Source organism: Pan paniscus, chromosome X, assembly GCF_029289425.2.
Source record: "Pan paniscus chromosome X, NHGRI_mPanPan1-v2.0_pri, whole genome shotgun sequence".
NCBI classification, from domain to species: domain Eukaryota; kingdom Metazoa; phylum Chordata; class Mammalia; order Primates; family Hominidae; genus Pan; species Pan paniscus.
In genome coordinates this window covers 132,363,373-132,377,091 of record NC_073272.2, presented here as the reverse complement: position 1 = coordinate 132,377,091, position 13,719 = coordinate 132,363,373, and the positions used below count along the sequence as shown (strand labels likewise).

Sequence of the window (13,719 nt, the reverse complement as noted above, 5' to 3'; positions counted from 1 at the left end):
ACTTGGTCTAAAAAAATCAACTATTTGCTCTGCAACTGAGTTGTGCATGTTGACACAGCCCGTACTGTGTTTGTGAGGCTACATACTGCTCTCTTGATGAAAGACTCCGCCATGTCACGCTCTTGTCACTGCAGATTGAGGGTGGAATTTGTAGCTGGGGAGGGCTAGGACACTTTGTATACAACCCTGTGAACAAGGAAGGGACTGATGCCCTGAGTACAACAAGAAAAGGTGGTCAAAACAGTTTCTGTCAGCAAAAGTTCCTCTTTCTGGGACCAAGACAAAAAAGAATGGGTGGGTGGGCAGATTGATTAGCTCCTCCAGGCCCTCCCAATGTTCAGTAGGGAGGCTTTTCTGGCCATTCCAGACATCTGTGAACCATCCGCTGAGTGTCACTGCATTAGAGCTAGTGCCACAGATTAGTCAGTCATTATCCTCAGGCTCTTGCATATTAGGTGTATTATATTTCCTTATATCGATGGTAAGTTCTCTGAGAATGTGGACTAGTCTCTGTTGAAGATATTGGGTAACTGGTAAAATGTAGTTAGTGGAAAGAAAACATTTTAAGTCATAAATTGGCAAGTAAGGGGAAAAACTAACATTTCTTGAGCACCTCTTCTGTCCCAGATCCGTTGTGAGGTGCTGTGGGCATTGTCTGACATTGGTATGTGTGCTTGGGGGAGCTAAGGGAGAGGTCAGAAGTGGCAATTCCACACATTATGTGACCCTAGTCATGTTTCTTCAGCCCTGAGGGACTCCATTTCCTCATAAATAAAGTGAGGACACTAACAGCAGCCTTGCAGAATTATTGTAAAGATCCAGTCAGTGTCTGTGAAAATATTGGGTAAACTGTGAAGCCCTAGACTAAATGTGATTGTTATTGAGCATTATGAAGAATTTTTAAAAATGAAGAAGCCAAGGTCCTAGACTTTCAGAAAGCTATTGTTTAGTAGAGTGGACAAAGTTGCTTGTGACATTTCCCAAAGATAACAGTGTCAGATCATGCGAGTGACATCCCAAGGTTGTGTGTGTATTGAGTTGTCTAGTCAGCAGTGTCTTCATCTCTGCTTCCCTCTTTACTAAAATTTAGGCTTTGGGCTCTCTATCTTCTTCACTGCTCTCAGAGCATGTGCATGACAGCATGTGTCCATGTGTGCTCACACACGCACACACACAATCCCTCTCTGTCCAGCTCTCCTGCCTGGGATGAGGATTATCTAAGTCTCTTGACATTGTATTTTGGAACAGGATGTCTCATATTCTCCAATCAAACTCAGACACCCTGGAGCTGGATGATGATCAGGGAGACATTAGAGTTATTATTGGCTCGTGACTTAGATAGATCTGGGTTCAAGTTCCACCTCTATAATTCATAGTTGTGTGGCTGTAATATGGAACTCCAGTTTACTCATTTGTAAAGTAAGTACAACAGAAGTAACTATCTCATTGGGTTGCTGGCAATGCTAATTGAGATAGTGCATGCAAAGCGTTTAGTACAGTATCTGACATACAGCAGATGTTCAGTGTTCAGTACGTGAGCTACTATTGGCACTATTTGCTAACCATCCTGAAGTCAACCTACAGGAGACACCACTATAGCCAGCCATCCTGATCACTGTGCAGATCTTGGAAACTGGCACCCTCGACAACAGGTAGACCCCTCTCCCCATGCCTGTTGCATTTCTAACCCCTTGTTGAGCGCTACCAACTGCATTTTGTCTCTTCTCATTGGGGATTTGAATATCATCTTCTGCTTCAGCTAAATCTCCCACATGATGATAACCATTAAGGCAACTTTCTTCAGTACAGAAGATAAATATTCAAAGTGCTTATTACCAAGTTCATTTCCCTCATCTGCTCTAATGCTGTAGCTTTCTGCATTTTTATGCCATTTTGTGAAATGTGGATCTTGAAAATACGTATTAAAGAAGCAAGTCCTTTCTCAGGTTTTACTATAAAGCCCAGTTAAGGGCTTTAGGAGCCTCTGGTCTGGCTCTTTCTTATTAAAAATTAATTTTCATTTAGTCTGTGACAAGTATGGCTTCTCTAAAGTAATTTCTTTTTTCCTGGATTATGCTTATAAGGCATTTCCTTTCCAGCCCATTTGAATGACAAATAAATCCTTTTCCTGGGAGCAACTTTGGCCTTGAAGCCTGCTTCCTTCAAATTCTCCAGGTTGACCTAAGATATAATTTTCAACTCTTGTATTTTAGTATTCAGAACTAGGACTCCCACAGAGACCAGTCATGCAATGGGTGTGTTCCTCTCTTGCTGAGATCCCAGAGTATAAAAATAAATGGGAAACTGTGGGTCAGGCAAGGCCATTTTTGTTTTTATCATTACCGTTATTAAAACCTACCTTAGGCTTTTGTGTCAGCTGGAGGTCAGTTCTTTATTTTTATTTTGAGATGAAGTCTTGCTCTGTTGCCCAGGCTGGAGTGCAGTGGCATGTTCTCGGCTGACTGCAGCCTCTGCCTCCCAGGTCCAAGCGATTATCCTGCCTCAGTCTCGCAAGTAGCTGGGATTACAGGCACACATGACCACACCCAGCTAATTTTTGTATTTTTAGTAGAGATGTATTTTAGTAAAGTTTCACCATGTTGACCAGGCTGTTCTCGAACTCCTGACCTCAGGTGATCCATCCACCTCGGCCTCCCAAATTGCTGGAATTAAGGCATGAGCCGCTGCGCCTGGCCATGGAGGTAAGTTCTTGACATGACTTTTTCCCAATCTTTCAGCCTTGACTTTACCATCCCAGTCAGTAGAGGCCCAGAAGCCTTATTTTCAACTTTCTGTCTTATCCCTATGATCTGAGAAAGTTTGCTCCTCATTTAAGTCCTTCTTCCGCTTTTGTGACTCAGTGACTAACTGGAGGGTCATATTTGGTAGTGTATCTTTGCTGACACAACAGCCAGAAGAGAGTGGTGTCCCTCCCCAGCCTTCTCATTAGCTAGCATAGCTCAGATCACATAAAGCTCCTGCTGGGAGGGGCTTTCCCGGTCATCTAAGGCAGCCCCTCATTTTACCAAAGTTGGCAACTAAATCCCAGAGACATCAAGTGACTCACCCAGGGTCACACAGTGAGCCAGAGGCAGAACTGGGACTCAAACATTGTTTTCTTGGCATCCCACTTGGTGCTTTTTCTACTCTGCCACTGTGAACTGGTGCTGCCAGCCCAGGGCCCAGTCGATGGGGCTTGTTCAGCTAAGGCTCAAGCAGGATAAATGCAAACTTGACCTTGTTTTTTAATCCCAACTGCTGTGGTTTGACTAGTTGCTCAAATGGAAACCCCTCCGGCCAGATCAACCATTAACTTTTGAAGTGAATGGAGCTTAAAATTAGTGTCAAGAGTTTAAAGTAGGGCTCGCCCCGTAAGCTCTCCTCTTTACTTACCTATAGCTCTCTATCTCAGCTCTCCAAGTATCTCCTCCACTGCCCTATTTTCTGTGTTTCCTAGTATCCCATGGGAAGGACCATTCATTAGGGTTAAGCAATGCCATCTCCTCTTTTCTTGTTGATATATCTTGGAAGGGGACACGTGTATATGTCCCATCCCTCAATGTGACACAGTGGATCAGAGGCTTTCCTCCTCCATGGGACATGAGCCAGGAGAGCACTAGAGAGACATGGAGGGAGGGTAAGAAAAGACTGCAGATAAAAAAATAGGATGTGGCAAAGCCAGCCTAGGACAAAATTAGGCCCATAGCCAGTTGCCTGTCATTAAGTATATGTGTGTTGCTACTGTGAAGATATAACAAAGATATCAAATCAAAGACATTGAGTCAAAAGAGGCGGAAAAAAGCAAGCATTTTCTGAAGGTCTGCTTTTTCAAGAACTAGACTAAGTGTTCTCAGTAGATTATTTTAGTTAACTCGCATGACAGCCCACTGAGGTAGCCATCATTAACCTCATTTTCATGGATGAGAAAATTGAGGTTCTGATGAACTCACAGAGCCCTAATTAAACCTCACAGGGCAGTGTGCTCTCCAAACCTATGCTCTCTTCTCTTTAAAAGCACTCATTTGAGATAGGATTCCTCTTTACTATACCCCTAAACCAGCTTTTTGGAGGTACCAGGTCAGGCTACTTTCTTCTTCTTTTTTTTTTTTTTTTTCTCTTTTTTTGAGACAGGGTCTCACTCTGTCACCCAGGCTGGAGTGCAGTAGTATGGTCATGGCTCACTGTACCCTCAATCTCTCAGGCTCAATGGATCCTCCAACCTCAGCCTCCCGAGTAGCTTGGAACCACAGGTGCATGCCATGACGCCCAGCTAATTTTTTGTATTTTTTTTTTTTTTTTTTGTAGACACGGGGTTTCACTATGTTGCCCAGGCTGGTCTCAAACTTCTGTGCTCCAGCGATCCACCTGCCTTGGCCTCCCAAAGTGTTGGAACTACAAGTGTGAGCCACCAAACCGAGCCCAGGATATTTTCTAAGAGTGGAAACTGAGGCCCAAAGAAGTGAGATGACTATTCCAGGAACAGTCTGGCCTGCTGCCTATGGTTGCTAGGCCTTGGCTTATTGTAGCTTTAAAAGCCCTGCATGAGCTGACTCTTCCATTCGTTGTCAGTGAAAAGTGGGAATTTTGGCTGGGCACAGTGGCCCACGCCTGTAATTCCAGCACTTTGGGAGGCCGAGGTGGGTGGATCACCTGCAGCCACAAGTTCGAGACCAGCCTGGCCAACATGGCCAAACCCCATCTCTACTAAAAATACAAAAAGTAGCCAGGCATGGTGGTGCATGTCTGTAATCCCAGCTACTTGGGAGGTTGAGGCATGAGAATCGCTTGAACCCAGGAGGTGGAGGCTGCAGTGAGCTGAGAACATACCACTGCACTCCAGCCAGGGTGACAGAGTGAGACTCCATCTCAAAAAAAAAAAGGGAATTTCACTGCTAGTGAAATGGTGGGAATCCTTCATCAGGAGAGGGCCGGTCATCGGGCTGCTTGTTCACAGGGTTGGGTCTACTATGAGCCCCATTCCAGTGCTTATCCTACCTTCTCAGCACATATTCATTTAGCATATACAGCACCCTGGCACCTCCTTTTTTTTAACTCCTTGAGCCCCATGTTTTGTTAGGCTAGAAAAATAAAACTCAGTGTTCTGTGGGGGAAAATAAATGACTATTGAGAGTGATGCATATAACACACCCAGCCTGTTTATAATATTAAAGCCTGAATTGCAGGACAGTGTTTTCATTAAGTACTGCTATTCATTCCGTTTGGAGAGACACATAAGAACAGAAACCAGTCAACTCAGTAGTTTGCATGCCTTCGATCTTTGTGACAGAATTGCCTATTATTGAGAGTATGAACGTTTTCACAAAATGAGAGACAGCTAGAAAGCCAGGGTTGAAGAGAATGCTCAGGATGAGGGGAAGGCATAATCTATGCTTTCTGGAAAGAATGTCATGCTTTCTTTAATATGAAGTTTCCACTATTTCTGTTCTAATTTGAACAGGGTACCCTGCTGTCACCCTTGTAACATGGGCCCAGAACAACTGCAGCTGCTGCTGGCCTGGTGGGATCCAGTGATGCAAATGCCACAGAATGCAGGTAGAACCAGGTCTAAGTCATTCCCCCCGGGCTAAGGCCCTGAGTCTTTGGCAGTCCTTCAGCCTTTGAGGAAGACAGTAAAGGTAAACATGTGACAAGGAATGTCAGATCAGGAAAGTGCCTCTTGAATCACAAAGTCAACCTTGCCATCTCACAGATAAGGAAGTTGAGCCCAAAAGTGAGCAAGTGGCTTCCTCAGTGTCATATATATATATAGTCTCATTAGTGTCAGAGTCAAGACATGAGCCCAGGTCTCTGGACTCCCAGGCCAGTGCTCTTGCAACTACCTCCCACTGTTGTCTCAGATTACAGGAACCAAATGCATGTCTGGCCTTGTGCTGCTTAGCATGCAAGCCAGGCTGACCTTTATGCTCCCAGAATCATCAACCTTTTCATTGGAAACCATGGAAGGACGGTTCTGGGAAAATAATGAAAATCATACCACACCATAGAGACAACCAGAAGCCCTGCTCAGATGACAGAGTTCTCCTCGCCTTCCAGGTACTGAATCCCAAATATATGCATACACAGCAACTCCAGTTGGTGTTAGAATTAAGGAGATGGAAAACCGAAGACTTGACAGTTTGGCCAGTTCTCTTCCCTTTTTTTTTTTTTTTTTTTTTTTTTTTGCCTCCTACCCCCAGTCTTTCCCCAAAAGGCCAAAATCTAGAGCATTTGAGCCTTTGTCATTCACTGCCTGAGAGGAACTGGCTCCTGGGAGCAGAGACCAGCCGAGATTACAAGAAGCCTCTTCAACATGCAGCCAAGGCCCAGCCTTGGCCTCGGGAGAACATGGCTCTTGGGACACACGTAGGAAAAATTCCCTGCTTCTCAGCAAAAAGCCTCTTCAATCCTGGAGGGATCTTCTGAGGTTTGTGGGACTCCCTGCTCCCCACAAAGACTGTTTTCTTATACTTCCAGGAGCCCTGATATATGAATTCCTGTATGAGAGATTCATTTCTTTGTTCCTCACAGCATGAGGGGGTGGAGGAAGGGCTTCTAAATGCAAAAATCCTAGTGACATATTATATCTCAGAAACTGAACTTTACAGCCCCACCTTGTCCCTCTTGCTCTGCAACTACCAACCTCACTGGCCCTTTCTCTGAAGGTTGGACTGTGAGTGTGTGTGCATGTGTGTGGACACGTTCCTTTTCACAACTCAAATGAGTAAAACCTGACTTTTCCCCCGTACTGTTTACCACCTCCCCCTTCCCTCCACCCAAGGCACTTTCTTGTGTTCCAATGCCACTAATCCCTCTTACAGTAGAAACTCCGTAGTTTAGCTGCTGAGGGCTTGAATCTGTGACCCACCTGTTTCAGAAATATTTTCCTAGGGACCCACTGAATGCCATTACATACAAAGGTGGTGTAATGGCAGGGAATCTTTATGCGACACCATGAGGAGAGCCACCTATTGGGTAGGCTAAAGAGGTTGACTGCAGTGAGTGGCCAAGCAGAAGGCAGGGGCAGCTGGCAAGCAGAGCTCCGGGGCCACCCCCATAGCTTCCCACTACCCTGGCTCACACCCTAAGCTGCCCTCAGGGGGAGCAGGCCCAGGACTACCAGCCTGGGCACCAGGGGAGCTCTTGGGGAAGCTGAGAGGTCAACCTTGTAAGTTACTGCATCTGGCTTCTTCGTACAAGTTCATTGGGTTTTCAGAGTGTTCCTGGAGCCTCAGGACAGGAGATGCCTGGAGTGCTAGAAATTCAGGATTCCCAAAAAATCCACTATCCCTTATGTCTGCAGCTGGACAAAGGGTCCCTCACGGTCTCCAGTAGGTTTGGGGGCACGTAGAAGTCTAGCCAGGGCTGGGAATTCTAGGGGGTGGTAAAGACAGGGTGCACAGCCACAGAATTGCCTGAGAACGGCCTGTTCCTTATTTGGCCTGTGACGCAGTTGGCACATTGAGCTTAGAGCAACAGGTAAACACAGCCTCACATTTGGAGTGGCCTAAAGGTTTCTACATTTCATCCCCACGGTGACTCAGTTGGTCAAAACAGGGGACATAATTGGTCCTATCTTACAGACAAGAAAACTGAGGCTCAGGAGGGGCAAGTGATTATCCCAGGGCTGCCCAGGGACAGATTTCCCAGGACTTCTGGACTATTCTTAGGCTTGCCGCTTCATGGCATAGATAGAACAGGAAACGGATGGAGCAGAGCTCAGCAAGGGAGATACTGGGAGAGCCTGTCTCCAGGAGGGACATGCCCCCACCCCAGGACTCGGCTCGTGGTCTGCATTCTCCCACTCAGTGGCCCCAGTGCCAACAGCACTGCTCAGAAACACTGCTGCCAACCGGTGCCCCTTCTGTAGCAGTGGGACTGGAGGGAGTTGCACACTCAGTCACGGAAACACCAGTGTCCTGATGTACAGCAAGCCCCTTTGATCAATCAGATGGGGACAGACTGACTCCTGAGTTCCCAGGGTCCTTTTCCTGAAGGGACATCCATTCTTTCCCTGTTAAACCCTGCATTCCTGGTCCAGCAGCAGAAAAGAGCCTTTCGGACACTGGAGCTTGAGGAAGATCTGTGCCTATTTGTTAGAGAAGGTGGTGTTAGTATCAGGAAATAGGTGGATGGTGCTGGGTTTCTTGGGTTCAAACCCTGGGGCTCTGCTGTGTGACCTTGGGCACGTTCCTACCCCTCTCTGGGCCTCAGTTTCCTCATGTGTCACATTACCTTGGATTAGACGGTCTCACTCTGATGGAGTTTTTAGTTATGTATCCATTCATTCAACAAACCTTTTATGAGTCAAGCCCTCCTGCAGGCACAGGGTTTGGTACACAGGATTCAGCAAGAAGACAGTCTGTGCTCTAAAAAAGGTCAGATTCTCATTCTGTAATGCTTTTTGGTCCTGCTGTCTTTTTATCATGCTGACTTACCTTTTCAGAAAATGCCCCCGCTTCCGCTGGAGAATGGAAATTGGCAAAGAGAGACGGAAAAGCTCCAATTTGCGCCTTTGCTATTTTAGGAGAGGTTGAAATTACGAGCCAAAGTGGAGTGATGCGCTAAGCGGAGTGACCTCCGTACTCCAAGAAAAGAGAAAACCCAGGTTCTCTGCTTGTGAAGTGGCTCGAGCTCTTAGGCGTGAGGCATTATTATATAAATTCAAGCTCGCTCGTGATCCTTAGTACCCTGAGTTGCCTGAAGGGGGGAATGGCACTGCCTGCGTGTGCAGTCCGGGCGTTCGAGCCGCCGCGGCAACCGGAGCGAGGAGCGCCCGCCCGCACCACCTGTCCCCGCCGGCATTCCAGAGTAGAGGCCGAATTGGCAGCGAGCCGGCCCGGGTCGGTCGCCGCCTCAGTTCGCGCGGGCCCTCCTAGGGGTGTGTCTCACGGATTCCACACCCGGCCGCTCCTGGACAAGCCCCGAAAGGCGTCTTCTTCCCTGGCGGGAGCCGCGTGCGCCCCGCTTTTCGCGCTGCTGTCCCGGGGCCGCCGCAGGCGGATGCACGTCCTCAGGCGACGCTGGGACCTGGGCTCCCTCTGCCGGGCCCTGCTCACTCGGGGCCTGGCCGCCCTGGGCCACTCGCTGAAGCACGTGCTCGGTGCGATCTTCTCCAAGATTTTCGGCCCCCTGGCCAGGTACGTTCTAGGTGAAAGCGGGGTTCGCGCTCCCAGGCCAGGGTGCGAAGGTGCTGTACGGGGAGGGAAGGCAGCCGCGGGGGGTAGAGAAGGGCGTAAAGTTCCAGCTGGCCATTGGTGGCCCGGCTAGGGTCTCCGGAGGGGTGCGGCGCGCATTTGGCCACGCCGCGGCTCCGTCGCCACTGTTCCGCGGGCACCGGCAGCGCAGCGTCTCCGATAGCAAGTCGGGCTGCCGGCCGGCTCATTCCCCCATGGTAACTCTGAGCCCCCGGCTCCGAGCTCCCTCGAGGCCGCCTACCGGGTGGGCAAGCGGGCGCGGGCGCCGGCAAAAGGAGGGCTTCGGGGCATGCGGGGAGAAACCCGGACAGAGGTGTGCGCTCCAAAGAGGATAGGGGCAGAAGAGCCCGGAGAGTCCGGCCGACGAAGCGGGATGGGGATGGGAGCGGGAGCCACCGAGAGTGGAGCGAGACACGCGGGGGCCCGGACTGGGGGCGTGAGTTGAGGAGTGGGGCGACTGGGCCCAGAGGGGTCCCACTGGGGCTAAACCCCGTGGAGGGGCTTCGGGGAGCTCCGGAGAGCTCTGGCGGGGGGAGGGGGCGAACGGCCCGCGGGAAGGAGTCGGGGTGGGGGTGTGTGTGTGCCGCAGAAGCCACAGCGCTGAGCCTGCCGGGAAGGAAGGAAGCGGGGAAGGGAGCCGCCGCCGCAGCCGCCGCCGCCGTGGAGTACTCGGTGCGGAGGGGAGGGGGAGAGGGGCGCAGCAGCGGCTCCAGGGGAAGGGGGCGGTGCGGGGGCACGGCGAGCGCGGGCTGAGCTGCGGGATTGACGTAACGAGCTTGGGTTTCCCCCAGCGTCGGGAACATGGATGAGAAATCCAACAAGCTGCTGCTAGCTTTGGTGATGCTCTTCCTATTTGCCGTGATCGTCCTCCAATACGTGTGCCCCGGCACAGAATGCCAGCTCCTCCGGCTGCAGGCGTTCAGCTCCCCGGTGCCGGACCCGTACCGCTCGGAGGATGAGAGCTCCGCCAGGTTCGTGCCCCGCTACAATTTCACCCGCGGCGACCTCCTGCGCAAGGTAGACTTCGACATCAAGGGCGATGACCTGATCGTGTTCCTGCACATCCAGAAGACCGGGGGCACCACTTTCGGCCGCCACTTGGTGCGTAACATCCAGCTGGAGCAGCCGTGCGAGTGCCGCGTGGGTCAGAAGAAATGCACTTGCCACCGGCCGGGTAAGCGGGAAACCTGGCTCTTCTCCAGGTTCTCCACGGGCTGGAGCTGCGGGTTGCACGCCGACTGGACCGAGCTCACCAGCTGTGTGCCCTCCGTGGTGGACGGCAAGCGCGACGCCAGGCTGAGACCGTCCAGGTGAGTGTGCGCCGGTAGTCCAGCGGGACCCGGGCCTAGGCGGGCGGAGGGCTGGGAGGCGCGGCTGGCCCAAGCCGGGGACCTAGCGCGCACCCTGGCGCCCGGGCGTTTGCACCCCGGCTGGGCAGGTGCTGGGCGCCCAGTAGCGCACGTTCGCCGCGCTGTGGCGGCCACAGAAAGGCTTTCCGCTCCGGCCCCGGACTGACCGTCTGTCTGTCCGCAGGGTGGCCTGCGTGATGGTTGGCAGAGCGTGCGGGGGAGGCGGCCGAGCGGCCGGAACGGGGCCGCTGGGACGGGGCATCGCACTCAGTCTCCGCACTGGAGAGCCCTAAAGAGCCGCGCTCTCCGTGCAGCGTCTCTGGATCCCTCCTTTCTTCTACTCTGCACCCGGGTTCCGAAGTCTCCTTTCAGCGCTCTCTTCCTCCTTTCGGCGCCCGCATTCTTCCCTCCCCCCCTTCCCCCCCCCCATTTCGTCTATTTGCCTTGTTCTCCCTCTTTCTCTCTTGTGTCCTAGATGTTGTCTGCTCCTGTTTGCTCGCTGTTTCCTTCTTTCCATTCCCCTCTGTCGCTTTTATTCTTTTTCTCTCTTACCCTTTCTGTTTTTCTCTTCTTGCCGGACTTTTATCACCTCGCTCCTTCCCCGCTCTGGCTCTGCTCTTCCCGGGCGACTGGGTGTCCCTCTGTCGCTATTTTCCGACATCCAAGGAGAGCTCATGGTTCTCAGGCTTGCTTATCACTACTGGCTGCATAAGAGGCATCCGTGGCTCTTTGGGAGTGGCGGGGGGCACCCCGCGGACCGAAGGGCGGGCTGGGATGGTGCCCTGGACCGCATGTGGGGTTCAGTCACCAGGAGCCTCTCCTGATTTACAAAAAATATTTAAAAAGCTTGAGCCCCGGCATGGGGCGCTGCCAGCCCATGTTCTGTGAGCCTGGGCTGATGCGGTAAAAGCTGATTTATTAATAGTCTGTAGCCAGAAGCAAGGGTATTTTCCTCCCTCCAGATGCGATGTCCAGTTGCTAGAGGTCATGCAGTACTGTAAAGTGGGTGGTGGTGGGGTGGGGGAAGTGAGTGCTATGGGGTGCAGTTAGTCCAGCCAGGGCTACTGTTTCACAAGTCTCCTTAAAACAAATCTGGGCTGAAGCAGGGAGTCCAGGGGGTGCACAAGGTGAGTTTCATGGCCTGGAGGCCTCTGGATGGGGTCTCTGGGCCGGCAAGGACATGTCTGTGTCCCATCCCCATCCCCCGGGTGCACTTGGTACCCTGGACAAGGGGATGCTTTGCAGGTGACTGTTAGAACGCAACAACCAGTGTGGATTTTTCTGTCCAACTGCAGCAAATAGAGCCCTAGAGCCCTCTGACTTTCAGATTACCATTGAGATTTAAGGGGAACATCACCCCCTGGCTCTCCTCTTCACTCTCTCTTCTCTCAGTTTACACTGTCCTTTCTCAAATGCTGGAATTGTGGCAGAATCTGCCAAACTTGTATTTCCTTTCCAATACTAACAAATTTTTTCTTCCACCCCAAGAAAACCTTAGCCCCAGGACCTCAATCCATTGGTACAATTGTGTAAGTCATTGTCACAACAATATTCTGGTGTTTAATAAGTTCCCAAACAATTTGGCAATATTGAAAATAATCTCTCATACTGACAGACCTTGTAGGTGTAGTGAGAGGTGGTAATATTTAAAAAGCTCTTCTGGGCAAAAGTAGAATTCCACAGCCATGACTATAGCAGAGAAGTGAAAACAAGGTCTTGGTCACCATGAAAGCCATGGCCTTGTCTGGAGTTCCATGGGACACATGTGCCTTTACTGATCCTTTTGAACATGTAGGTCAGAGTATGATGTCTATAAACACACATTATTAATGTGGTCTAGATTATCTGTTTGGTGGCTACTGTCCTCTGGCAGATTCCTTCCCACATTCTCCAGAAGATAACCAGAACCCCTCAAAGCCTCTTGGATTGTCCCAAATTGAAGCAAAATTATTTGAAATGACATAGGATTTTCTTGGTTATTAAAAGGGTGATACTACAGTAGCATCTAGTCTAATCAAAGAGCAACCATGTTCTAAAAAGTCACAGTTACTGGATTTTACGGTGTTTGCAAAAATGAAATAAAACTTGCTAGAGAAATGCATTGCTACCTCAAGGGCACCTTTTTATTTCATTCATTCCTGCCCACCTCCAGAAATATTCACTTTGAAGAATAGGGATAGCCTAGGGGTTCCAGAATTTCTCTGCATGTTGACAGATCCCCTAGGGGGTTGCAGGACCAGTTCTGTGAGTTCTGATAATCTGTAAGAGCTAAGGTGTGCATGTGTGTGTGAGAATGAGAGAGTGTGTGTATGTGACTGTTGTATGTGTCTGTGCGAGGCAAAAATTTAGAGGTAAAGGCAGCTGCACCGATGGTGAAATGTGGGGGTGAGAAGCTGGTGTCTGGAAATGGGAGAGTCTGCTTTTGGGAGTTCCTGTGTCAAACAGCCTCTCCATGCCAGCTGGTGGTCTCTGTGCTCCTCTCAACTGAGGGGAACAACAGTTCCACCTTTCTGGCCTGGGAGTTCAGACAGCTGGACCTTAGTTCTAGGCCAGCCATTAACCAGCCATGTGACCCTCGACCAGATCCTGTGTAGAGAGTGCACTCCAGTTTATGATAAGCGTTCATATCCCTTATCTCTGGTATTCCTCTGTAAACCTGCACCATCTTCAGCAAGAGGCCAGAGTGGACAAAAGGATCCCCATTTATCAGATGAGAATGAAGCCCAAAAAGGCTAAAGGGCTTCCCCAGGGTCACTGAGTTTTTTTTAGCGGCACAGCAGGAATCTGACTGCACTTCTGTCTGACTCCACAACCCTTGCTCTGTTGACTGCACCTTGATGAACAAGGGTTTTTTTTTGCAAAACCACAGTGAGGTCTTGAGTTAGTCATTCCCACAAAGTGAATGAACACAATAAATGTTGGCTGTTGTTGTTATCACCTACATCATTATCATCGTCAGTCATTTTACAACATGTGAGTTTGGATGAGTTTTTGGGCCAGGATTACCACACCCATTGGGAGAAGAACGGATTTCTACATCCCTAAGGCTTTCTATTCACTGGGGATAGGTTTTGTGGCTAGATTGCAGAGGGGTCTTTCATTGCCATGTTGGGAATCCCTGCAAAGCTGAGCAGGATGGGAGCGGGCTGAGGCCTGGTTGGATGAGCTTCAGTAGG

At 50.2% G+C, this 13,719-nt stretch overlaps 1 protein-coding gene and 1 long non-coding RNA gene across 4 annotated transcripts in view; one reads left to right on the top strand and one right to left on the bottom strand.

The window, feature by feature from the left end:
- Nucleotides 1-8,571, bottom strand: part of LOC117977719 (uncharacterized) — a 30,670-nt gene extending 22,099 nt beyond the window's left edge. Inside the window, exon 1 of the long non-coding RNA XR_004668887.3 lies at nt 8,436-8,571. This is a non-coding gene — a long non-coding RNA (uncharacterized LOC117977719). The remainder of the gene's footprint in view (nt 1-8,435) is intronic.
- HS6ST2 (heparan sulfate 6-O-sulfotransferase 2) overlaps nt 8,443-13,719 on the top strand; it is a 317,733-nt gene continuing 312,456 nt past the window's right edge. For 2 of the 3 annotated variants that reach the window (XM_008967173.5, XM_008967170.4), the window contains exons 1-2: nt 8,443-9,137; nt 9,986-10,504. In XM_008967173.5, the coding sequence (XP_008965421.1) occupies nt 8,710-9,137; nt 9,986-10,504 (947 nt within the window). In that variant the 5' untranslated portion in view covers nt 8,443-8,709. The remainder of the gene's footprint in view (nt 9,138-9,985; nt 10,505-13,719) is intronic. The other variant, XM_008967171.4, reaches the window with a different exon arrangement.